This window comes from Convolutriloba macropyga, chromosome 13 (genome assembly GCF_964194025.1).
Source record: "Convolutriloba macropyga chromosome 13, txConMacr16.3, whole genome shotgun sequence".
Classification (NCBI taxonomy): Eukaryota; Metazoa; Xenacoelomorpha; order Acoela; family Convolutidae; genus Convolutriloba; species Convolutriloba macropyga.
The window spans coordinates 36,582,918-36,608,967 of NC_134480.1; the positions used below are offsets into that span (position 1 = coordinate 36,582,918).

Below are 26,050 nucleotides of genomic sequence, written 5' to 3' on the forward strand. Positions count from 1 at the left end.
AACCCAAGCACGTGCGAAGATTCCTCCTTAGATGAGGCAATTACTTTTGGTTCGGTGGACTGAGGTGACCCATCATTTCGATCAGCCAGATTTAGTACATTGCTTACAAACTTAGTAAGCTTGAACCCACCGAGATGGAGAAGATGCACCAACTCCTTCGATCTTTTGAGAGCCCTCTCAGGTGACTCCACCGAATCCAAGTAATCGTCCATGTAGAAGTTTTCTAGGACGGCTTTGGCTGCTTCCGGGTACTGACTGACATTATGTCATGCCGTGCGTTGCAATGCATAGTTAGCGCCTATGGGCGAGTCTTTAGCCCCAAATATATGGCGCGTGTATTGATACACTACAACGTTTGTTGTGGGGTCCTCCCGCCACAAAAAACGCAATGATGGCTGGTCACAGTCAGGGACACCCACTTGGAGGAACATGCCCTCAGTATCTGCGGACACAGCGAATTGATGTTGACGGAACCTAAGCAGTACGTGGATTAGGTTTTGGAGCAGGTCGGGGCCATTGAGCAAAGATTTATTCAAAGAAGTACCGTGGAACTTTTCTGCACCATTTAATACCCTACGCACTTTCAACGGTTTGTTCGGGTTGATTACGGGATGATATGGTAGGTACCACTCTTTATCCGACCGTTGCTCGACCTTGTGAGCATCATGGACTGCAATTAAGTAACCTTTTTCCAAGTCTTCACGGATGGTATTAGCATAATTTTCTTTTAAAGATGTATCTCTTGAGAGCCGCTTTTCGAGAGACTTGAGTTGTACCAGTGACGAAAAACAGTTATTCGGGAGCCGGATGTTATCATCAGCCTATAGCAAACCGACATCGCATCTTTGGCCTTTATGAATAGTTGTTGTTTCAAGTTTTTCCTGCGCGCAAGCATCCGCTGCGGATCGTGGGTCAACCTGCTTGTACGCGCCGTACGATTCCATGTCATACCAAGACTCAACCTGGCAAGCTAATTCATAATCCTGTTCGACATTGGCTTTGAAACACGTTGAGACCAAACTTGAACTTGACGGAAGTGGGCCGCTTAAAACCCAACCTATGGGCAAGCGAACAGAGAACGGTGAGCACTTTTCGTCGGCTGCAAAGTACTCTAACGGGCGGATGGCATGGTAGACATCCTGTCCAAGTATCATCTCAATGTTCCCATAGCTATACTTTACTGGATCTAAAGCGGCTAGAAGTGGGTAAGTTTCTTGCATGGACTTAGCGTCAATGTTGTCGGAACCTACGTTTAATGTTTTCCTCACATAGGGACGCACAGTGAATGCTTCGAAGTCTTGGTCTTTATGAGGTGTCACAGTCAATTGAACCACTTTTGTGTCTATGAGTTCTTCTGTGTTTATACCCTTGACGGTAAGTTTTAATGCGGTACCCTGCAAACCGATCCTATCTGCGAGACTATCGGACACCCAAGAATTACTGCAAGCGGTATCGCATAAAACCAACGCCGTAGTACTAGTACCAGAAGAATTAGTAAGTTTCAGTTCCGTGACCTGAAAGAGGCCTTTGACATCCGTCACGGAAGACAACGTGGTTGTTTTGCTTGGTTGCTGTTGACCAGTAGATGGCCTACTAGTACCTGTGTTCGACTTCGAAATATTGACGTTGTTGTTTGTAGAGGGTTTAGCTGGAAAAACCCTTTCCGCTCCGTGAAGAAGGGTGTTATGGGAGCTGTTGCAACCATCTTTCTTACACCTAAGGGGACTTGGGCATTGCCTAAACATGTGTTTATCACGCAAACAAGAGAAACAGAGCTTTGCTTCAGCCACGACCTTGGCTCTCTGCGTGGGGGTCTTTTCTTCAAAGACACGGCATTCCCACAGACGGTGGCTCCCTTTGCACACAATGCAACTAGAGATTGATGTTGTTGGAGAATTCTGTTGCGGCTTAAGGTTACTCTTGTGTTGCATATTTGCAGCAATTGCCTTTGAAGCAATTTTTGATCTTGTTACTGAGTTGTTGGTATCCTCAGTCCTTGCTTTAAATGCGGTATTCTTCATTAAATCGTGCGCTTCGGCCTTCTCCTTTAACCAGTCGTTGAAATCCAGAAGAGTAGGTTTCACCCAATGCTTTTCGACCGTGAAAAGTGATCACAATTCCTTCATTTTGGTTGGAAAATTCTGTACGGCGGTGTTGACAAGCGCAGCACTCTTTAAATCTGAATCGTATGAGAATGACTTAAATACCCCGACAAGACATGAAGTGCACCCTGAATAGTTAATGATGTTGTCGCTATTGTGCATCTTCAATGGTGGAAAGCTGCTGAGTTTGTCCAAATGGGCAATTACAACCGCCTGTGGTTCGCCAAATTTACGTTCTAAGGACCTCAGTGCGTCTTTGTACATTGCGCCGCAGTAAGCGAACTCAGCTATAGCTGTTTTAGCTTTACCAGTTACCAGGGTCTTAAGGTATGTCAATTTCACATCATCAGTTAGGGACTGAGAATCAATTGCGCTTTTAAATTGACCATACCATTCGTGCCGCTTTAAGAGATCACCATTGTATTGGAACAAGTTCCATTCGGGTAGCGGATCATTCCTTTTGCTAGTTAAGGCGTCAGTGAATGCCTTAATCAAGCTTGCATTTTAAGATGCTGGCGCTGGAGGCGTGGGATGCGGTGGGCCACCCCAGCTCAATGGTATGGGAGCAGTATGCCCGTATGTTGGATGTGTAACCGGCGTGATAAAAGGTTGCGCGATGTTAGTAGTTGTACTAAAGGGATTAAGAGGGATGCTACAATTTGCTGCGTGTTTGCTATTAGGATTTTGTTTTGCATTCATTTGCAAGATGGGATGGATGATGGTGGGGTTAGCTGTGCTTGGGGGTAGGTTCGGTTGAATGTTGTTGAAGATAGTGGCATTATTTGTCGCCTGGTTAAGGTTTATGGGGTTATTCTGAGGAAATCTCCACAAGCTCAGATCAAGGTTACATTTCAGTGGAGTTTTCGGTGCGGTAGAACACAGAACCAGGCGGGCTTGAGGCGAATGGACAATGTTTTGTTGTGGAATGTGTGGTAGGTAGGTAAGTTGTTGCGCTCGCTGGAAGGGGCGACGGAATCATGGGAGGCTGAGGATTAAATAATTGTTCAGGCGGGATAACGGGTGGCGGGTTCACGAGTGGGTTTAGAGGTGGAGGGACATTATGCGGGGAATGGGAAATAGGGATTTGTGTTTGGCGTGGAGTGTTACTTTGAGATGGATTCTGTAGTTGCGGAACATGAGGCATCGACATATGTAATTGACCTGGCACACTGGAGCTTTTCGGACTCAAGAACTGATTTAACTGTGGGTTTGTTGAAAAATTAGATACAAAAATGGACTTCGTTGGTGCCATAACAGGTGTCGGAGGCCGGGGAGGTTGAATAGGTGGCTGAAGTGGTGGGAGTGCGACATTTTGTACGTCGACTGGTACTTGGTTCACTGGGTTCACCTTACCACTTCCTGAGGGACTGTGGGCCTGCTCGACCCTTTGGTCACTGAGTGATTGCTGCAGTTGAGCCTGGAGATATTCCCGATACAAAGCTTCCTGATGGGCAACAGAAATTGCGACTCCTGGCCGTGTGTACTGAGAAAGCATTTCAAGATGATGTAAGTTGTCGGCAACATTACTTGTGTTTTTTGGAGGATTACTAGGAGCAGTATCTTTAACAGGAGGGTCGCCGGTTGCTGAACTACGACAAGAAACGTTTAACTCACTTGAATTCCCTGCTGGAAACAAATTTACCCAATCCTGAACAAGTCCCTGACTTCTATTTGATCCCCTATCTCTAAACAAATTCAGTTCACTTGAGTGGTGACTAAACAATGAATAAATATCCTTTAATTCAGCCTCATCTAACTTAGCTGCTGCAACACGCTGGCAGTGGTCTTCCTCCAATTCTTGAAGTGCCATCTGTTCCATTTGTATTTCAAGCTCCTTTTTTCTCATGGCAATTTCGTGTTTTTGTTTAGCGAGGCGCATGGCAGCTTGTTCTTGTTTCTCGGCCTCTTCGCGTTTTAGTTTTGCCATGAGAAAGTCATGTTTACGCTGGCTAGACATTGATGTTGTTGTTCGGCGTGAATTTCACTTCGACTGCCCTTGAGAATTAACGCCCTGTCATACGGTGTCTCGGTCAGCAACTGAGTCAATATAGCTTCTAGCCGCAAGTAAGAGTTTATCATTGTTCTTGGTTACATCATCCAACCATTGCTCAAAGACAGGGTAAATTGAATCTTGGTTCTCCGTTTTACTGGCTAAGTCAAATAGTTCTTCATTCTTCTGCACTAGTTTACTGAAAACATCCTTCAACTTAGAAACCAAGCGTTCAACTTTAACCCTCCTGTCTTGACGATCTATGGCATCTGTGATGTCCTTATGGATGTTATGTAACTCAGATTCCAGATTAGATCTTGCATTGAAGAACTTTTTCAATTTCTCATGCTGTTCAGCCATGATTTTGAATTGGATAATTTATCAATGTAGAGTAACTTTCAAACAAACACGTGGAAAGAGGGTTATACCGAACCCAAATGACAACGACTTGATAATCAAGCCGCCGAAGAGCAGTAAAAAAGTTACCGAGTAATGAATTACTCGGCGAAAGTGAGCAACGAAAGTCAGAGAGCGTCTAACGGGCTTTTCCGCAACGCGAGACTCAACAGAAAGACAGGCAACCCGTGAAAGAGGGCCGGGTGGATTAAGCAGGACGAAACGGGCGACAAACGGGTGGGGTGTGAAGGACGGATGAATGGCGCACAACGAAACGGAAAACGGAATGGAACGGGCGGAAACGCGAGTAGGAAACAGGCGACGCAACAGACGGGACGGAAACGCGGAACGAGCGACACACGAGGAAACCGGAGACGAGACGGACGGAACGGCGTTGTCGGTGAAAGGGCTCACGACGCGACGGAAAAATGGACGGTTAGAACGGAGGCGTTGAGCGAGTATCGTGCAACGAAACGAAAAGACGATTAAGCGGGAGACGATTAAGCAGTGAGCGGGGAGCTCTGGAAGTACTATGCTAGCAGACCACAGCAACAAACTCAACCACACAAACTAGCCGTAACTCGAGAACAAACTTAAGTCACACCCTAGGAAGGAGGAGAGATGCTAGTGCAACAGACAAACTAGCACAAGCCATTTTGGGGCTTAACATTTGAAAATGACAAACTAGTTTACGGCGAAAAGTAGTATACTAAAAGGATGAAAAGAGCAAGAAGTTTACTAGCCGTAACTCGAGAATAAACTTAAGTCACACCCTAACAATATTCAAACCTAAACAACCGATCAGCATACCAACAATATTAAACAAACTACAGCATAGGTTAAGTAATTTGCAGTGTTTTTGTGGTCTATGAAAGCTGGAAAAGTTAAGAACCTATCTAGCCGTAACTCCAGAATAAACTTAAGTCACATTCTAGAAGGCAAAAGACCAAACCAACTAACAATCATACAGTTACACGCAAACATACAGCAGCAAAAATCAATATACTACAACAGGGGCGCTAGTTAACTGGTAAGTTGGAAAAGTCCAGGAATCAACTAGACGTAACTCTAGAACAAACTTAAGTCAAACCCTAGAAAACAGCAAGACCAAAACAACAAAGCAGCATACTAGCTTAATTAACATACTGCAACAATCACAACATACTTCATCATATATGACAACATACTACATCGAGGAAATCCGGAAAAGTAGACGGAGAGACGAAAAGCAAAGTTTTGGAGAGCGACGTTGATGAAAAAAAACGGAACACGGACAATTGACCAGTGAAAAGACGAAAACGACCCGTGCGAAACGGTATTTAAACGAGCGACGTAACAGAAATCTCGGAATTCGATAATTTTTTTTGTAGGCCGGAGGTTGTGAATTTTTTCACACCTTATCTCTGTATTGAGTTTCACTCAATTAACGAACCATCGATTGAAAATAATAATTTTGACGAATTTGTCAAGATTTTATGCTTTTGTCCAATTTTTTGAAATTCTGGTCAATCTGTTTGCAAAGCCTTGATTACGGAACGGTAATGTAGTAAATTGAACGGTTTTATACCTGAAAATATGGTTTATCAATATTCGGTATTGATTTTCCAAAGTTTTTAAAGTCTTTAGAATTCCATCAAAATTGACCAAAATTTTTCAAAATTGAACAATTTAGCATGATGTTTTCTCTATTTTCTCTATATCAGAGGTAAGTTTTTGATATACGAACCGACTTGACCACTTTTTTTGAATTTTTGACAATTCGACCAAAATTTTCAAAATCGATGTTTTTTGTCTTAAAAATTATAATACGTGTGGTTTGATGGTGACCGGTTATCTAAATAGCGGAATTCTTAAGACTTCCGCGTTGAAAATTGAGGAATTCTTAATTTAAGATTTCCGCATCGAAAAACACGGAATTCTTAATTGTTTTTGATCTGATACCGTTAATTTTTTGATAAGCCAATATGCTTGATTGAAAAGTTAGGGGTTGGAGTTTGCCGACTAAATCAAATATAAATTTATCTGGTTCTGTCTTACAATTTTGTTGTGTATTGGGTTTTTTCTCTGGATGTCTCCAAACCATATAGCCAGCATCGGATGTGGTGGACAAAATCCAGATCGTGTTACAAATTTGCCCCAATTGTCAGCCACGCCAGGAAGTTGGACATAGCACGCACAATAAGAGACTGAGACCAATGTATGCAGAAATCTCCCATTGAGAGGGCGGCTTGAGGGGTTGTGACCAACCCGAGACCAATGGCAGCATTGTGCACTGAGTATTGCCCGAAGTAGGGAAGTATGCCCTCCTATCAGCCACCAAGTGTCGTTTTAGTATCTATCTAATTTTGATAAGCCAGTGAATATTCCAATTGATGCTCTGAATATCTCAGACTCATCATAGCAGGCCGTCTTGACAACTGCGTGTAATTGGAGGAACTTTCAGTACACTGTCTGTCATATAATTTAATTTAAAAGGAATCTTCCCGTATGAGGGGCGCGGTACCAAACATAAAGGTGTAAAACACTCTTTCGTTTTGATAACTTCAATTCAATTAACGTATTTCTTTATGCAAAGATCAATAACTAAACGTATTATCGGCAACACGTATAGACGTTAGCAACACGTATAAGCATTAGTACGTATTAAGATTACGGCGAACATATCAACGTATTAAGTCATCAAAGATAGCAACAAGTGGTTTTTTAGACGGCAATTTTTGATGCTCTTTTGGCCGGTATTTTGTCTGCTAACGAATCAGTTCAATGCCAGTCACCATTTTGTACCAATGAATCCAAAAACCCGAAAATTGTTGAGCCGAATCATGTCTTATTTAATAGGTCTTATAATTAGATTTACTTGAAATTATGTTATTTGCACTTTTTCCGAGCTTTGTACGTAAATTGGACGCAATTCTATACGCAATTTAATAACTCGAATCTGATTGGCTAATAATATCTCGCTTTACTCAGTAACAAACCGATTGATGAACTACCACAATTATTTCATCTGATAAATTCAATTCTAATCAATTCGTTGTTCTTCTATAATCGTTTCATTACAATTCAAAATGTGACTCACTGTTCCAAAAATTGTTCCAAATATCAACTGTCAACATTTCCGTGCCTACAAATTCAGTTTATCGCTGGAACTTTCTTTCTGTCCATTTGAAATCTCTGGTGTACGACACACACAAATTTATTGCTTTCATAATTCTGCAAGAATTTTGGCAAGCAGCGAATCGTTTAGAAATATAATTAAAATTATTTTCTGTTGACTATGCCCCTTGCGTCACGAAAGCTGACTGCATTATTATTTTTAACGTTTGTGGTGCGAAAGCACCTCTATTATCTATCCCTAATTGTCACTGGTATCTCTAGACCGAACTGCTAACTAGCTTTTAGCTATTCACATGACAAAAATAATGGTCCAATTGCAAACATTGTGAATAAATATAAGATAATATTCTGCTCAGTGACTTGTAATAGAGCCGAAGTAAAAATAGCCGATTGAAAGAGAGCCGAAAATTTATTTAAATTATTAGTCAATAAAAGACAATAAATTTTGCAGCCAATTAAATTGCCTTCTGAAATGAAACTACCAGATTCTCAGACAATCATAACTGTTGTGCAACAATCAAATCAGAAGTGAAACTAGAAAAACCATTGACTTTTGTTCTTATCACAACCAAAACGAGTTTGTTATTCCCGCAACTTAGAACTGATATAAAAACTCCGTAAACTGTCTAGAACAATGTAATTGAATCCTTATCTACATTCTCTTACATTTTATGGTTTACCCCTCGTTCAAAACATTTTCTCCAAAACATTTTTGAGGGCAAAAGTCTCCCCTGTTACTTGCAAAAAGTTTCATAGCACACAGAATAGACACAGAAAAGACACCGAAAGGACACAGAAAAGACACCGAAAAAACACAGAAAGGACGCAAAAAAGAAAAGACAAGCGATTTTTCCAGCGACGAAGCCAAGATTGGGTTACAGACGTTACCCAGCAAAGACGATTTTTTTTAGGAATTGGGTTTCAGAGGTCACTCCGACGAGAGGATCTAGTTTTTTACTGGTTTCAGAAGTCACCAGCAGATGTCCGCCCGAGGTCTCAGACGTTACCTCTGATGTCCTGTTCCCCGGTCAGAGCCATCGAAAATCTCTACTTTTTTTCGACAAAAAGCCTCCAAAAAACTGATATTTGTCCCCCAAAAAACTTTTTTTTGTTGCTATAACAGCTCGATTTATAAAAATTAACAAGTTTTAGTATTTTCAAAGCGAGGAAAAGCAGTTTTCTAACTTTTAAAGAAAAATCTGCGAAAAAACACAAAAATCAGAGAAATGTTCCTTAAATCAGAAAATTCAAAAAACACAACTTAGTTTTCTGACTACATATCCGTTTGAATTGCGGAAAAAACTATTAAACCACTCTTTTGAATTGGTTTTCGATCAAACAAAAAGCAACTTTTCTCGAAATAGCGTATCAGCATTATATAAATAAGAAAAGTCTGAAAAAATTTTTTGAATTCAGAAAATTCAAAAACACAATTTAGTTTTCTCACTACATATCCAATTGAATTGCGGAAAACACTATCAAACCACTCTCTTGGATTGATTTGTAATCAAACAAAAAGCTATTTCCGTCGGTTTATCAAATCAGTATCATATCAATAAGAAATGTCAGAAAAAAATTTTTGAATTCAGAAAATTCAAAAAACACAATTTAGTTTTCTGAGTACATATCTTTTTCAATTGCGGATTAAACCTTAAAACCACCTTCTTGAATTAGTTTGTAATCAAACAGAAAGCTACTTCCATCGGTTTATCAAATCAGTATCATATCAATAAGAAATGTCAGAAAAAACTTTCTGAATTCAGAAAATTCAAAAAACACAATTTAGTTTTCCGAATCCATATCTGTTTCAATTGCGCAATAAACCATCAAAACTTTATTTTGAATTGGTTTGAAATCAGACAGAAAGCCATTTCCATCAATTTATCCAATCAGTATCATATAAATGAGAAATGTCAGAAAAAAAAATTGAATTTAGAATTCAAAAAACAAAAGTTCTTTTTCTAACTACATATTCATTTGAAGTGCCAAATAAACCACTAAACAAACCCCTAGAACAAATCATTGTCAGTCGGTTTGATAGTTTCACCTGAATAGGGAAGTAAATAGAAAGTCATTAGGCGCCACACCAAATATGAAAACTTTCATTTGACGAAAATAATGACCATTTTAATTTTTTTTTTGGAAAAAACTTCCACAAATTGATTTTTTGCAAAAGTCCTCGATCTCAGATGTTGCCGTCCTTGAAATCCATTTATCCCTATTGGTTTCAGACTTTACCATCAGCAGAAGAGGAGTTTACGAAGAAAATTGGTTCCAGTAATCACCAGAAAATTTGATATTTTTTTCCTACTTTCAGTTTTTTGAAAGGCAGATCTCAGACGTTATCTGTCGGAGAAAGCTTTGGAAGTTTATTACAGTCAATGCATATTAAAGATAACGAAAAAATAGTAAAAAGCAGCAGATAAAGGCACACAGTTTTAAAGAAAACCAAAAAAGTTTGTGCTAAACCCGAAAAAGGACAATACACCGAAGACTTCTAAAGATTTGAACAAAACGAATCGTCTCTGCAGTTTTATAGCATTCAGTAGCCCTTCTGTAGCTCTTTGTGTCTAAAAGAAACGCATTTTTATAAATTTCTTATCTTTAGCCGTCACAACAACAATAAACTCCTAGAAAAAAACAGGTTTCAAAGTTATAAATTCGCAAAAAACTGTGAGAGGTATTTATTAATCATAGTGCTCGGTTAGGGTTGGGGAGCTAAGTAAAAGTTTCTTGGGTAGTTTTTTAAGCTTTCTGGTTGGTAATTTGTTCGTATTTGAGAGAAACAGACGAATTATTGAAGTTTTCAAGTAAAATGAGTTTAATCTAACAATTATTTGAGTTCTGGTATAATATTGGTGCAACTGCATAATTTTAGCAAAGAACAGTTTTGCCGTCAACTACAATAGCCACACACACTAGTTAAAACAGTTAAAGCCAGCTATATAAGCAAAACTTGTGTTAATTCAACAAAAAACAAGCAATTATTTAGGTCTGTTGAACGAATAACGATTAAAGCGCGCGAATGTTCGGAAAAGCTTATAGGTTCTTTTAGTGCAAAAAGCTAGATTTAGCACACAAAACACATCCTAAGACATCATATTTTCAGAAAAGTTGCGTTGCTGGTCTTTTGAACAAGAAAAAACTATGATCATTAGCATTCAAACCTTAGACAACCTTTTTTTAAATCAAAAATTTGCGTCGCTCCGGCTCTCAAAGCCGTTTTTCACCTTCAGTAACGAGCTTCTTCACCAACAGCATCAACATTCAGCTTCAACAAAAGCAACAGCCACCAAGATGTTGAAGCAGAACGGCGCTGAATGTCAGTTTGCCATCAATATTTTCAAAGCGACAGAAATGTCAATGAAGAAACTGCTCGGTCTCCTTGAGAAAACTGTGGAGCAGAAAATGAGTTTCCAATCATTGTCTTTGATTATCAACAAGATCAAAGGCCAGGAAGCAGACCTCAAGAATCTCTCAAAGAAATCCTAAAAAGAAAGTTCATGAAAGTCTACTAAAATCGAAAAATAAACTTGAAAACCAAACAAAAGCTCCCAATCCTTTTCCCTACTCTGACAAAGATACCAGCAAGGATTTCACATCTCCAACAAGATTAAGGAAAATTGAAATTGCTTCCAATCTGGTAAATAGAGATTTCCGCGAAATTGAAACATCTGAAATCAACTTGGGTGACAACTTTAACACGTCGCAGAACCTTTGGCCTCCATTTCAAAATTTGAACCCTTCAAGTAATCACTAACTTTCAAAACCCTTCAATTTGTTAGATCCAACTATTAAATTACATGCAGATTGTGTATTTGCCCGAAACTTGTCATTGGAGGAATCCTTTAATTTAAACTTGCCAAAGCAAAGAAACAATCAGTATTCATATGCCAACAGAAATCCCCAATATCATAATTTTTCCCAATCTGCAACAGAATTTTGGACCTTCTCAAGCTCAAATAGGAACAAATTGATACCTCGATAGTCAACTGTTGAACTGTGATCTGCAAAAACTCCCCTGCTTACCCACAGTGGCAAACAGAACCTCACATCTTCCAAGTAAAACTGATAAAATAGTCGCAGAAAACATTTGCCTACAATCCAATCAAAGTATTAATCCTATAACTGGGGTACACTCCGCAAGTTTCCCTCCAATTACCGTGCAACTTATGGAACAACCGCATCAAAATACCGTCTTAAATCCTGCAGCTCCTAATTTTAGGCCAAACCAGGTAGCTTCACAATCAAACGTAATTGCAGCTCCTCTGCAATCTCCACAACCTGTGAACAGTCAGCACGGCCTCGTCAGCACAGGCCTCTCAGTTAATCAAAATATGGCACAACCCAGTCAGTTGTGTAACAACCAGTTTGTTCCTGGCTCTCAAATTCAATCGAACCTTCAAGCCCCAGTAACTTCCACGATCCATGGCCCAATGTGCATTAATCAACAGCTAAATCCTGTTGGACAAAATCAGTTCAACCAGCCTTGAATCAAGCAAAATTTACTACCCACTGTCAATCAACATATTGTCTCAGTACACTCGAACACTAATGTAAAACAGGAAAGAGGAAATATTGATTTCAAACATTCAATCAAATTGCCACCTCTGAAACTTCAGAATCTCAATGGTACCCCTATCTATTTCCACCTGGGGTGGACCAATAAATTCAACAAAATGATTCACAACAACACGTCCATTACAGACACGCATCGTATAACCTACTTGCAGAATTCTGTAAGTGAGAAAGCAAAGGAATTGATTCATGCTTACTCCTGCGATCCATCTTATTGTCAGACAGCACTGAATAAACTAATCCGACATTTCGGTGATCGTACTATAGTTGCTAATGCGTTCAATAACTAACTCAAAAACTGGCAAAAGAACTTCCAAAACCAGCAAAGCTTCATTGCCTTTTCCTCATTTTTGAAAAGACTTGTGCAAGCCTTCCAATACCTAGACTTTACAGCAGACCTCCAGTCTACAATACTCATTAAGAAAGCCAAAGAGAAAACACCACATCATTTGGTTCTGAATTGGACTGAACATTGTCTTACCGAGCTCAGCTCAGACCCGTTTCTTGTGGATTTTCAACAATGGTTAGAGCTCCGAGCTCAAATCTACGACAATGTGAGTCGAGAAAGCAATCAAAGAACCATCAGTTCTCAAGCCTTCAAAGTTTGTCAACTCGAACAACCTGCAAACCAAGCCATACAATTGCAACCTCCCATTGTCAACCAACAACGCATCAGCGGAAAACAGTAGAAAACATTGAAACTTTGCTCCTCAGCGAAAACAACCGTCAACTTCACAAAATGTTCCGAATAAAACTTTTAACTCAAAACGATCTTGTGAGAAGTGCCAACAAGAACACAGCATTGCCACAGGCCCTTATTATCAGTTGTGCTTACCAGTTGATTTATACAACCTTGTCAGCCAAAGCAATTTGTGAACAAACTGCTTGAGCAACGAACACCACAAACAATCGTGCCCATCGCAAAAACGATGTCAGGTTTGCAGTGTATTGCACCACACAACTCTTCATGATCCTGCCAAGCAAATCAAACGCCCTACAGCAGCTTTTTCTACTGAAATTGGTTCTGGCAGCAATCCAACAGCTTCGTCTAGTAGTAAAGCTTAAAGTCAAAATCCAAATAAATCTTGTCAACAGAAAAGTCAAACAAACAAAGCCCCCAACAGCCGTAATGGCCAAACCTTCAACAACCAAAGCCAGCAAAACGTCCAACGGCGTAATTTAAACGGCAATGCAGTTAATCAATCGTTCAGCATTAACGTATGCGCAGAAACACAGAAAAATTGGTATGAGCAATTGCAGCTTATTCCTGTTTCTTTCCTCAAGGAGGATAAAGCATTCGATACCAACGCCCTCATAGACCCAAGTAGCCAAATCAAGTTTTTATTGGACGCCATAGCTGATTTTTTTGAGCTTCCCCGTGAAACTCAACAGTCAGTACCACTACAACTTCTCAATACAGAGAACAGCATGTCCCTCTCAAAAATTGTTGAGCCAGTCATTATAACTCCACATAAGTCAACTGAAATATGGTTTGAACTCTCTCGAACGTTCAGCACCCCGTAGCTGAATGTCGCAGCTGCAAAAACTTTTGAACTTAATCAAATTTGTGATGCCTTCAACAGTTTGCGCCAAATACATTTCCCAAAAATTGCCGATGGCAAAATCTGCGCCCTCCTCGATGTTATTGCATTCGCTTTCACCTACGCTACACATGTTATACCTGGCAATCAAAATCAACCGTTTGGTGTGAAAGCTAAACTTGGTTGGATCCTCGCTGGAGAATATGAGAATTGTATCTCGGCCACCACTCAGCAGCCCGCAAGTCAGCAGAAGAAGAAATTTATTTTTCATGTGTCGAGAAACAGAACAGATGAACCCGGACGGGACGAACTTGTTCAACAGTTCTGGAGTATTGACGCAGATGACATTCAGAAGGACCGTGAACAAGTTTACACAAAACAAGAATAACTGTTTCTTGATATTTTGAAGAACTCCATCAATCACAATGGTGAGAGATATGAAGTCAAACTGCCCTGGAAATCAAAATTAAAGTTGAAAAACAATTTCTATTCTGCACTGAACCAAGTCAAAAGCCTCAACACACGCCTTCAGCGTAAACCTTTGTTGCAAGAAAAATACAGTAAGACTCTCTTGACAGACCTTGAGAAAAACTATGTTAAACCGATGGAAATGCAAGATCCTCAACCAGACAGAATTTGGTACCTGCCACACCATCCTGTGGAAAATATCAATAAGCCCGGAAAAGTCCGCCGAGATGCAAATGCCGCTTCAAAATTCCGGGGCCAATCCCTTAATTCAAACCTTCTTACAGGACCAGATCTCCTTAATAACCTTATAGGTGTCCGGATGAGATTTCGAGAAAATCCCTTTGCAGTCCTTGCGGCCATCGAAGGCATGTTTATACAAATCGCTATCCATCAGATTGAGCAATCTGCTCTTCAACTTCTCTGGTTAGCAGACAATCAGATACAACAATACCAATTTACCAGACTCATCTTTGGAGCAAAATGCTTGCCTTCGTGCGCAATATACGTTCTTAACCATTGTGCCAAAGAGAACAGTCAACAATTCCCAGAAACCCTCAAAGCCGTCAGAAAGCACTTTTACATGGATGACTACATCCAATCACATGCAACAGAAAACGACGCTTGTAAGGCAGTTCTTGAAACAAAACATTGTCTAAAAACTGGTGGGTTTCGACTCACAAAATTTGTTTCAAACAGCTCTATAGTACTAAGACAAATCCCTCCAGAAGACAAAGACAACCAGACAGATTTTGTTCGTGTTCTTTTACTGATTTCCCAAAAGATGCCTTAGCGTACACTCAACGTAATATCTTTGGTCTGGTCTCCTCGATCTTCGACCCAACAGGGATAAGGCCGCCATCAACGATCCGTTCCAAAAGAGTTCTTCAAAAACTGCGGAAACTTAGAGGACTAATTTAGGGGGAAAATGGGACTAACAAATTGCCCCTCAAGTAGTTAAACTACTTCAAAAGAACTTGGACTTATACTTTTCTGCAACAGAAGTGACATTGAACAGAACTCTCAATAAGAGTTGCCATTCACCAAAAAGTGAAAATGAAATCCATATATTTGTCGACGCCTCAGCTGTAGCAGTTACAGCCGTTTCATACTTGAAAACAGTTCATAACTTAGCCACTGATGTTGAAACTTGTTACATAATAGGCAAAAGCAAAGTTGCTCCAATTGAACAAATCAGCATACCCAAATTAGAGTTGGAAGCGGCAGTCATCGAAGTGCACCTTCTTTCAACCATCATGAAAGAGTCATCGTTTCACATTACTCGTTCTACACTCTGGACAGATAGTCAAGTAGTACTTGACTGGTTATCCAAAACCAAGAAGCAACCTGTTTTGTTGCTAATCGGCTCAAAGAAATCCTTGCATCAACTGATGATTACCAATGGAAACACGTTACCACCAAAGAACATTCAGCTGACCACAGGACCCGTGGTATCAATCCAGACGAAACTCCAGCCAAGTGGTTAGCAGCGCCAGCTTTTCTTTCCACAAGACAGCTCAGTGCTCCTGAAAACTCTTCAAAGCATGTGTTAGCAACGCATGAATATTCACGCAATTTTTCAGAGCAAATAATCAACCAGACACGGTTCTCAACCTGAAACAAGTTGCTCCTGACTTTAGCAACAATCTTCAATTGGGTCTTTCGGATCAGAAAACAAAGGCCTAAAGATAAGCAGTATATAAAAGAAGACATCATTCTTGCAAGAAATCGGCTGATCAAAATATTGCAGCAAAATTTCATCTTCTCAACAATCCAAGCCCTGAAACGTGCTTCCAGGATAGATTCAAAATGGAAAATTCGTTCGCTCAACCCAACCCATTGTTGGACAACAATGGAATCCTTTGGTCATGCGGAAGATTGCAATTTGCGCCAGATAACATCGAAGTCGAGAAATTTCTGATTATACTGCACGCAAATGACGAGATAGCGAGACTCTATTTAGAGCATGCACACAGCATTTGCGTTCACCGAGGAACAGAGCCACTGAAAGCTTTTGTGCAGCAAAGATACCACATCAGTGGAATCAGAAAAACAATTTTGAGTATAAAGCTCAGATGTTTTCTCTGCACACGATTTGCCGCTCAAAACATTCAACCCGTCATGGCTCCCCTTCCTGTCTGCCGTTTCCCGAGAGACTCTACCCAGTATCCTTTCGCGAACAGCGGAGTCGACTTTTTTGGACCCTTTTATATAGAAGATGCCAAAGTACAGATTGAAAATCACTACGGCCTCATCTTCACTCGCCTGGTTACTAGGTGAGTCCATCTGGAAGCTTGTCCCGATCTCAACACTGAAACTTTTTTGAATGCTTATCGACGTTTTGTAAGCCGCAGTTGTCAGCCAACAACAATGCTCAGTGACAATGGAAAGACATTCATTGGTGCGTCTGAGGAACTAAAAAGCTCTGTGAAACGTCTCGACAAAGACAAAATCTACAATCAATGGCAGCAACCAACACAACCTGGAAGTTCAATCCTCGCTATGGACCTCAATTTGGCGGTATTTGGGAGCGCTTGATCCAGACCGCGAAACGCACTCTATTGATCATTCTAGGCTCCAGAAGATTGTCGCTTGATATGTTTAGGACAATTTTGGTTGAGACCGAAGCTATATTGAGCTCCAGACCACTAATGGTTGTCGCTGACCTTCTAGGAAATGAAATGCCTCTCACTCCAAACCATTTCCTGATCAACAGACCGTTCAACTCTCTCCCACCAAGAAAGTTCGACAGCCAAGAACCCGCCAGTTTCAAGTCTTGGAAGAATGTGCAGCAAATGGTCTACCATTTCCGGAAAGGACTCGTCAAGGAGTAGCTTCCGACACTGTTAAAGAGGTCCAAATGGAGCGATAGTGACCAAACACCACTCAGAGACAACGACATCGTTTGGATTCTGAAGAATATGACTCTACGTGCAATTTGGCCTTTTGGACGTGTTCTCGAAGACTTCCCTGGACGAGATGGACAACACCGTGTGGTGAAGGTGAAAACGGCTTACGGCACGTACTTTCGCCCGATCTCCGCGCTCGCACGCGTTTTGGTTGATTAGCCCATTTTTTCTTGACCTTTTTTTCGAAACGGTTCTCTAAGCAACTTGGGTTACACCCTCTTCGACAATCTGGTCAACCGTCTGTGATGTGTTAGTTGGCCTCCTCTTTCCCCTGCAGCATGTTGTGCAACAATCAAGTCAGAAGTGAAACTTGAAAAAATTTTGACTTTTGTCCTTATCACAACCAAAACGAGTTGGTTGTTCCTGCAACTTAAAACTGATATAAAAACTTTGTAAACTGTCTAGAACAATGTAATTGAATCCTTATCTACATTCTCTTACATTTTATGGTTTACCCCTCGTTCAAAACATTTTCCCCAAAATATTTTTGAGGGCAAAAGTCTCCCCTGTTACTTGCAAAAAGTTTCATAGGACACAGAATATACACAGAAAAGACACCGAGAAGACACAGAAAAAAAACCGAAAAAACACAGAGAAAACGCAAAAAAAGACAAGCGATTTTTCAGCGACGAAGCCAAGATTGGGTTACAGACGTTACCCAGCAAAGACGATTTTTTTTTCGAATTGGGCACAGACTTCACCCCGACGAGAGGATCTAGTTTTTTTTACTGGTTTCAGAAGTCACCAGCAGAAGTTCGCCCGAGGTTTCAGATGTTACCTCTGATGTCCTGTTCCCCGGTTAGAGCCATCCAAAATCTCTACTTTTTTTTTCGACCAAAAGCCTACAAAAAATTGATATTTGTATCCCAAAAAACTTTTTTTGTTACTATAACAGCTCGATTTATAAAACTTGACAAGTTTTATTATTTTCAAAGCGAGGAAAAACAGTTTTCTAACTTTTAAAGAAAAATCTACGAAAAACACAAAAAAATCAGAGAAATGTTTCTTAAATCAGAAAATTAAAAAAACACAACTTAGTTTTCTGACTACATATCCGTTTGAATTGCCGAAAAAGCCATTAAACCACTCTTTTGAATTGGTTTTCGATCAAACAAAAAGCAACTTTTCTCGAAATATCAAATCAGCATTATATAAATAAGAAAAGTCTGAGAAAAGTCTCAAAGTACAAATATCGAAATGACACTGGAATGGAACTAAAATTACAATTAATATGGCATATTCCTACATCTTCTCTCCCTCTTTAACAGATTTTCAAGTTCGGACACGAAAAAATAAATAGGATAAAATCAGAAAAAATAGAACTCTTTCCAAGGTTCTGCCATATACTTTGTGGTAATTAAATAAATGCAATGGCTTTAGATGATTGTTCTAATTTAAGTTTAACAATAGTTTGTTATCGTTTATCGAAAGTCACAGCTATGATCGCCAGTTTGCTCTGCTCCGAGCACGGATGTTTCTGTGGGCAAAATAAAGGCTAGATGTTAGCTCTCCTCAGCCAACTACGCACTGCAGCGCATTGCCCGTGATAAAGGTAAAGAGTAGCCGCACTCAACGAAAGCTTCATTTGAGAAATTGTATAATAAAAAATTACTACTTTAGCGGAGTCCACCGATTAGACGTCGTCAGGTCGAAGAAATTGTTCGAAATTAATCTTCGAAATTTTTTTCTTCATATGGGTGGGTTCAAGCTTTAAAACTTTGTAAGCGGTGTACCAAAGCTGGCTGAAAGAATTAAGGGGTCGCCTTAACCTACTGAGCAAGTAATCGTTCCCTCAAAGAAACCAAAGAAACCAATGCAGGTTTTTGGGCTTTAATGGGACTACAATATTTAAACTCTAGTTGCGTAAAAAAAATGGCACGACGCCTGATCGAGCTAGACTTGTGTTGCACCTTTGTTAAACTGCTCCTCTGGCACACTCACTTGGAAAACTATCATCAAAAAAATTTTGGCAACAACCATCCAAACAATCACCATGTTCGATTATTGTGTCACTTTATCCTCTTTAACCTTGCCGTTTGTCGGATACCGAGAAGATGCGTGATTTCGTTTCATCGGAGACTAATTATGTTGTTCATGTTAAAGACATTCCGACCTTGAACGCTCGTTCTTGTGTCATGGGAAAGAATTCGTACAATTACCGTCGGGGAATGCTGGCTATGATTTTCTCAGATGCTGTAAGGAACTCATGGGAGCAAAGAAGGGGCTCCGTGAGAGCCTTGAAAGTCGTATTATCATAAAAATTGTAGCAGAACGTTCACATAGATGCATCAAGTGAAGGTTCAATTCGCACAATTCGCCAATTCAAAGTAGCATCAAGAAGAAATCCGTTTGATGTTTAAGAGAGTAATGTTTACAATCCTTGGTACACATGACTTCACAGGTGAAGTTTTGCTTAACATAATTTGCCCTTCACAAACACCGTTATATATTTTTCGTCATCCCATTACCTTTTAGCTCGCCGTTTGCCGGATACCGCTAAGAGGTGCGGAATTCTCTTCTTGTGTGACTAATCGTGTTGTTCAAGTTGAATACATTCGGACATTGAACACTTGTTCTTGTGCCATGGTAGAGAACCCATAGGTTTGCCGTCGTGGGTTTCCGGCTATGATTTTCTCAGATGATGGATTTTCCAGACCACATTGGGGCAAAAAAGGGGCTCCGTGTGAGCCTTGAAAAGCGGAATATCATAAAAATCGTAGCACAAGGTTCGCATAGATGAATCGAGTGGAGGTTCATTCCGCACAATTCGCCTATTCAAGATAGCATCACGGAGAAATTCGTTTGATGTTCTAGGAGAGTAATTTTTGCAATCTTCGGTACACGTGACTTCACAGACGAAGTTTTGCACAACATATTTTGCCCTGTTGTGCCCATAAGGGCCAACCTAGCCACAGTAAAGTAATCGTTTTCAATTTTCTATTCTTTGTTAACCAAGGAGCCAAAAATCCACCAACAGTTGGCACAGTTGTCACAGTCCAATGCACAAGCAATTTGGTCACGTCGGCTTAAAGAGGATGTAAATGCTCTGAACCGGTACCGTTCCGACAGCTCGTCCGTCCGTTAGTTAATCTTGTTCTGACTCACCAAACTTCTTTTTCAGGGCCGGGAAAGTTACCGAGCGAAGGAAATGATTACATTATATTATGAAGGGAATTCTTAAAATTACTGGGGTGGGAGGGAGCATAAAAAAGATCCATTATGAATTTTTTATAAGCAAATTTTGCACAAAATTGTTTGCTTAGCCAGATTTTTCAGTTTTAAGAAGAAAATGAAATCGTGATCGTTCGTAGATTGACAACTGCCAAAAAATGTTGCCAGGTTCGCCGTTTTGAAGTCCTTTTCGCCTCGATGCTGTGGATAAAGAAGAGATTTCCCGATGGTTTATGCATAGCTACAGGAATATATTCGCTTACAAAAGTGCGTTTCTCCAACTTTAATTTTGTTTGAAAACTAAAATTCACTTATCATGCTCTTAACAACTGTTGGGGCTGAGCTTGCGAACTATCCGTAGGACAAGAGAAGCATAAAAGCTGAGTGGAAAATTCTTTTTTTTTGGTCTTTTTTGCTTTCCGTTGTAATAGCAACTGATTAGTCTTATTAATAATCTCAGTATTATTTTAAGTTACAAGTACGGTAATAATCAGCTGATATGAAAAAGCCGCAAAATAGCAAACCAACAAGAACTACACAAAATTAGTCTTAGCAAACGTTTTTCCTCCTATATCTCAATATTTTGCACAAATAAACTGTTTTGTGTAATAAATATTGTGTTATTGCAGCAACTTGTTACTGTGTCTTGTATTGACACTAATTACGAGCAGTTAATTGTTTGTTAATGTTTCCTGTATCTACGAATTAATTGAGCTGGAATTCAACTGCTACGCACCCCAGCTTGTTGTTTCATTTCTGGAGTAAAAAGAGCAAAAGCTCACTTAAGATATATATTTCACTAGTTTTGCATATACGGTTTTTAGACATATATCTTTGGCTTCGATTTGTTTCACTATCAGATTGAACAGCTATAACTATAGAGATCCCATATTGTGTAATCTGTAGCAATTCTAGTCCGAATATTGAGAAAACTAAGATTAGCGAAATGTCACAACGTCGACTGGAAATGGAACGGTAAGATTATATATGCAATGGATATACATTTAAAAAAGCGAACTACAAAAACAAAACTCTGGACAGATTCTGAAAAGCCGGAACGAACTGGCCCGTGTAGATTTTTCCTGGTCACAACCGAGTGGGAAAGCAGCCGTTACAACAGCACTTACATCTCATAGCCACAGCATCCTCTATGTAAGAACTTTAGATTTGTTTAGTTTGTCCACGGCGTTCGTAAGCAAACAATTGTCAAAAACTGAATAACTTTATGGAAACGTCGGTACAATCAGTTTTACTTAGTGGCTGGGATGCAAAAAAATTATCTAGACAGTCTTCTATAACCAACTTAAGCAGCAGAGTTAGAATTTCCACAGATAAAGCTATAACTTTTGAAATGAAACCCGTGAATAAAATCAAAGCAAGAAGCATTGAAACAGCAGATGAACAAAAACCTTATCATTTCAATCAGTTAAATAATTAAAGAGCCCGGGGAGTGGGGGTGGGATGAGTCGGGGTTAGGTATGATTATAGGGTCTCAACCCTTTAACGGCTATGAACCACCTTTACAATATGAGACTGTTTCCTAAAAACAGTTTTGGTGAATTGCAAACTTAGAGTCAGTTAGGCGTAAGTCTCTAAGAAAGCTGCCGAGCCAACTTATGCCCGCAGGTCTTATCCTCGCTTTTCCAATTTTTGAGTATGAAAATTTGAAACGTTCCGACAAAAAATCAGTTAAGCACAAAAGTCAACCACTAAGAACCACCCTTCACACCATAATTATAAGTCTCCAAAACAGTTTCTGTGGATCGCATACTTGGAGAATGATGAAATGAAAGACTCTAAGATCGCTTAATACCCACGGGTGAGGAACAGTTAAATGGGTACGACGAAAAATTGGTCAATTAAGAAATCGCACTCAAAAGACCGAAAGGACTAATATAATTGCTGCGAACATCGTTTGACAGCAATTAAAAATTGGTACAACCTTCGTTAAGAGCAATTGAAAACAGTTTTTTTGCACTGATATTATGATTGAAAGCTAATTTTTAAACAAAGTAATGCCGGCAAAATGATACTTCTAAGTCGACAAAGTTTTTCTCAAATTTGTTTTCAGTTATTTGTCGTACTACAAGTGCAATATATTTTTCGTAAGTCTGAGATCAAAAATCTACGTAGTTTGAGTATTTAAAAAATATTAAATAACTTATGGTGAAAGCTTCAGTAAAAACTGACTTTAGAACAAAAACTCGTGCCTTGGTTCGCATTAAATAACAAATAGCGCTCGCTAGCCTAAACGCTGTATTTGAACCTCTAGTTCAAAATGGAATTTTTTTCTCTTGGACCTGTCGGCAGTACAATCGGAAGCTTTTGCAACATAAAAAAATCTCCACTCAACAAAGGCTTTGATCTTATAACTACAATTGAAAACTTTGACACTATTCCAACTGTTTGCTCAAGTTCCGTTAAAGGTTAGCGCAACAACGTAGCTATTACAGATGGCTTGCTGAAAAACTCGAAGTTAGAGTATACATGACGCGTAAAATTTACAAGTAAAAAACATAACCGATTAACGTCGAGCAAAAAATCTCAATCGAACCACGAGCGGTTGGCGTTGTCAGTAACTAGCCCCAGTTTAGTGAGGCTAGCATTAGCTTGATTGGATTCTGCAGCTTTTAGTTTAGCCTTGTTAGTGATATTTCAAAAATTTGCAAAATATTGCAAAATTTAAAAAATCTTCCAGATTTGGCGGTGAAATTGTTCAAAACTTTTTTTTTGTCTCTGGAGTTATGTCAAGTAACCCATCTGCAAGACCTGAAAAGCTTTATTGGCCAGTAATGATCGTTAAACTCAAGAAGAGGACAAAAATATTCAAAAATTTTCAAAAATAATAGCAAATTTTAACGAAATTTTTCTATAATTCAGCTTTTTTCACATCACAAAATTTAGCGTATTTTTTACAGAAGTGAAAATTTTTTCAATTTATTTGAAAGCTTGAAAAAAATTCAAAATCACTATAAAATTGCGTGTTTTTAGTGATCGGTTGTTCGAACGTAGCCACGATGGGGGAGGGGTACACCAGGGGCTGATGGGGAGGACGGAGTGGGCAACAGTGGGGTGGGGGCGATAGCTCGGTATGGGGGGGGGGGGGGTGGGGCAACAGGGGGTGTCAACAGTGTGGGTGACTTCAATCTCTCAGAACCGCCCTTCACAACGTAAGTATAAGTCCCCAAAACAGTTTGAGCTGAAACCGAGCTGAAAAGCTCTAAGAGCACTTAATGCCCGCTGGGCGCTGCCTGATTATCCCGTTTTTGAGGACGAAAAGTCAAAAGCGTCAGACGAAAAATCAGTCAAGCGAAAAATCGCATAAAAAACACCGACAGGACTAATATAATTGCTAAAAACTTCGTTTGAGAGCAATTAACAATTCAAAATTTCGAGCTTTCATTCAATTTTTCGGTATAAAAATGGGGCTCGCCTTCTCTTCTTAGCATAAAAAATATTCTTAGTATAAAAAATGGGAGCTCGCCAAATTAACAAGGAGGGTCGGAATTAACAAGAAAACATTACCGACTAACGTCGGGCGAATTGCTCTCAAACGACCAGGGAGGTGTTGGCTTTAGTAGTAGCCATCTAGGGTTCAGGGTCAGTAGCATTAGGTGGGGGGGGGGGGGGGGGAATCAAGCGATATCGGGGGGGGGGGGGGGTAGGAATCGAGCAATATCGGGGGTGGGGGGTTAGGTTTGGACGAGGGGGTTGTGTTAGTAACTTCGTTTGAGAGCAATAAAACAGGTTTATCTTGGTTAAATATATCATTTTTATCCAAAACCTATGGAAAATTTTTTGTCGCTCAGCAAATCTTGTTTACCACGGCAGTCTATTTTCACTTTTCGGTTAAAACGTTGCTGAACCAACAGTACTACGGTTTAAAAAATTAGAAAACCAATCTTTTCGAGTCGTAGTAAAAAGACTCCAGTAGTAAGAGATTGCCATAAATAGTGGCAATCACGAGCTATTGACAAAAAGCCTGACATCTGAATAAAAAAATCACCATAAACAATTTTATTTTTAACATGAACTTTGTACAAAGGTAATTAACTGAAATATTTTGAATAATTTGAACTGCACAAAATACTCAGTTTACTAAAAAGCATAGAGTAGCGCAATAAGCGACAACTCATCATAGAATACGTTTCTACTGTTTAAGTAATGTTTGAAGTTTTCTGAAATAAGTGTCAGCTGACATCAGCTGTGGATGTGGAGGCTACCATTGAATGATCTAGTCCTATTCTGTCAGATGATTCATGGGCTGTTACAGGTGCCCAATACTGTGCAGGATATTGTTGCGGCGGGTATTGCTAAACAAACAAATAAGGTTTAAAAAACATTACTTTCAAATACCAGAACTGCTTTCCCCTCCTCCCAACCCCCTCTCGCCAAATGACCCTCGATCCCCGCATTAATCTTTCTGACAATCAAATGGTCATTTTTGCTATGTTCCCAATGATTTGACTCAATAATTCTTGAACGTTCGCTAATATAAAAGTTAAACTAATATAAACTAATAAAAGTTAAACTAAGTTAAAATATTCCATACATTGTCGTCAAAAGCAAAACAATTTTTCTTGCCTAAAAAGCTAAGTTATCACAGCAGTATCAGAGATTGATAGCCACGTAGCCACTTAATAAATGGTTCGTTTTTTGTACATTTTTATCCTTAGTGCTGCAAAATCCATACCTGTTGTGAGCCATAATATGGCCAAGGGTAATAATAGTTTGGATAGTGAGCAGCTGTTGTTGCAGCCGCCATTGCGTTTGGATCATGCATGTCCCCGTTAGGGGCTGGCATGCCATTTGTCCCATTGGACATTAACCCAACTCCTCCGGCTAATTTGGCTTTCTTCTCGGGTGGCTCTCCGTCGTGCATCGAGGTGGAACTTCCACCTCCACCCTCTGACCACTTGAGCTCTTTAGTAAGCTTGCTGTATTCCTCCCGAGCAACCACAATTCTGGGCAAAGGAAAAATTTTTACATATCAGCATAAAGGCATCACAGGTTCTTGCATGACCAAAAACACTTTTCTAACAAAAGTCCACTAAGTTACAGAGCAGGCAAATTATGGACAAGCAAATGTTGGAGCAATGATTTCGCCGGAAGATTAAACTAATGCGGTTAGATTTTCTAAGAGCAAGAATGAAACCCCGACGAACTTCATGTTACCTAACATACCCCTATAGATAAACACTTATGAGCACATTAGGATGAGGGTTTGAAACACATATTCCTGTATTAAGATTGATGGTATTTTCGCGAAAGACAGCATCCGATGTTTTTGCAATGTGTAAATAGGTCGGACAACAAAAAAGCCGAAGGAGCCACGATCAAGGAGATGGATGAATGCAATAAAAAAGGGAAAACAGTGATCATACTCGGCCAAGTCAGTGCCCACATCCTCGAGCAGTTCCAGCTTCCTTTGGCAGAAGGCTATTCTGGTATGAGATGCAATTTGGTTATTGGAGATGACAGTGTCACACGCATCACAGAAGCTGCTCACATTGATGACCTGTCGTGCAGAGTACTCCAAGTCTATCACACACAAGTGCAGCTTCTCATTTACCTGAAAAACGCAAAATCACGTCAACAATGGCCAGTTAAGATTTGCTTATAGTTTATAAAATATTAACCGACTAACGTCAGACGAACTGCTCTTCAACGACTGGCGAGGCAATTAATTTAAAACAGGGAATAGGCTACAGAAACTTAAATAGTGGAAAAATTGATTGGGGAGGGTTTCAAACCCCAGGCTTCTCGGATGGAGTTGTGGAG

At 39.8% G+C, this 26,050-nt stretch overlaps 2 protein-coding genes across 2 annotated transcripts in view; one reads left to right on the forward strand and one right to left on the reverse strand.

The window, feature by feature from the left end:
* LOC142351989 (uncharacterized) overlaps nt 1–26,050 on the forward strand; it is a 379,819-nt gene that overhangs the window by 60,212 nt on the left and 293,557 nt on the right. The window lies entirely within an intron of this gene.
* The window catches only part of LOC142352066 (pre-mRNA-processing factor 39-like), a 59,467-nt gene continuing 57,688 nt past the window's right edge, over nt 24,272–26,050 (reverse strand). Inside the window, exons 11-13 of the mRNA XM_075404421.1 lie at nt 25,654–25,841; nt 24,963–25,233; nt 24,272–24,582 (exon numbers count right to left, since the gene is read on the reverse strand). Coding sequence (XP_075260536.1) covers nt 24,460–24,582; nt 24,963–25,233; nt 25,654–25,841 — 582 coding nt within the window. The 3' untranslated portion in view covers nt 24,272–24,459. The remainder of the gene's footprint in view (nt 24,583–24,962; nt 25,234–25,653; nt 25,842–26,050) is intronic.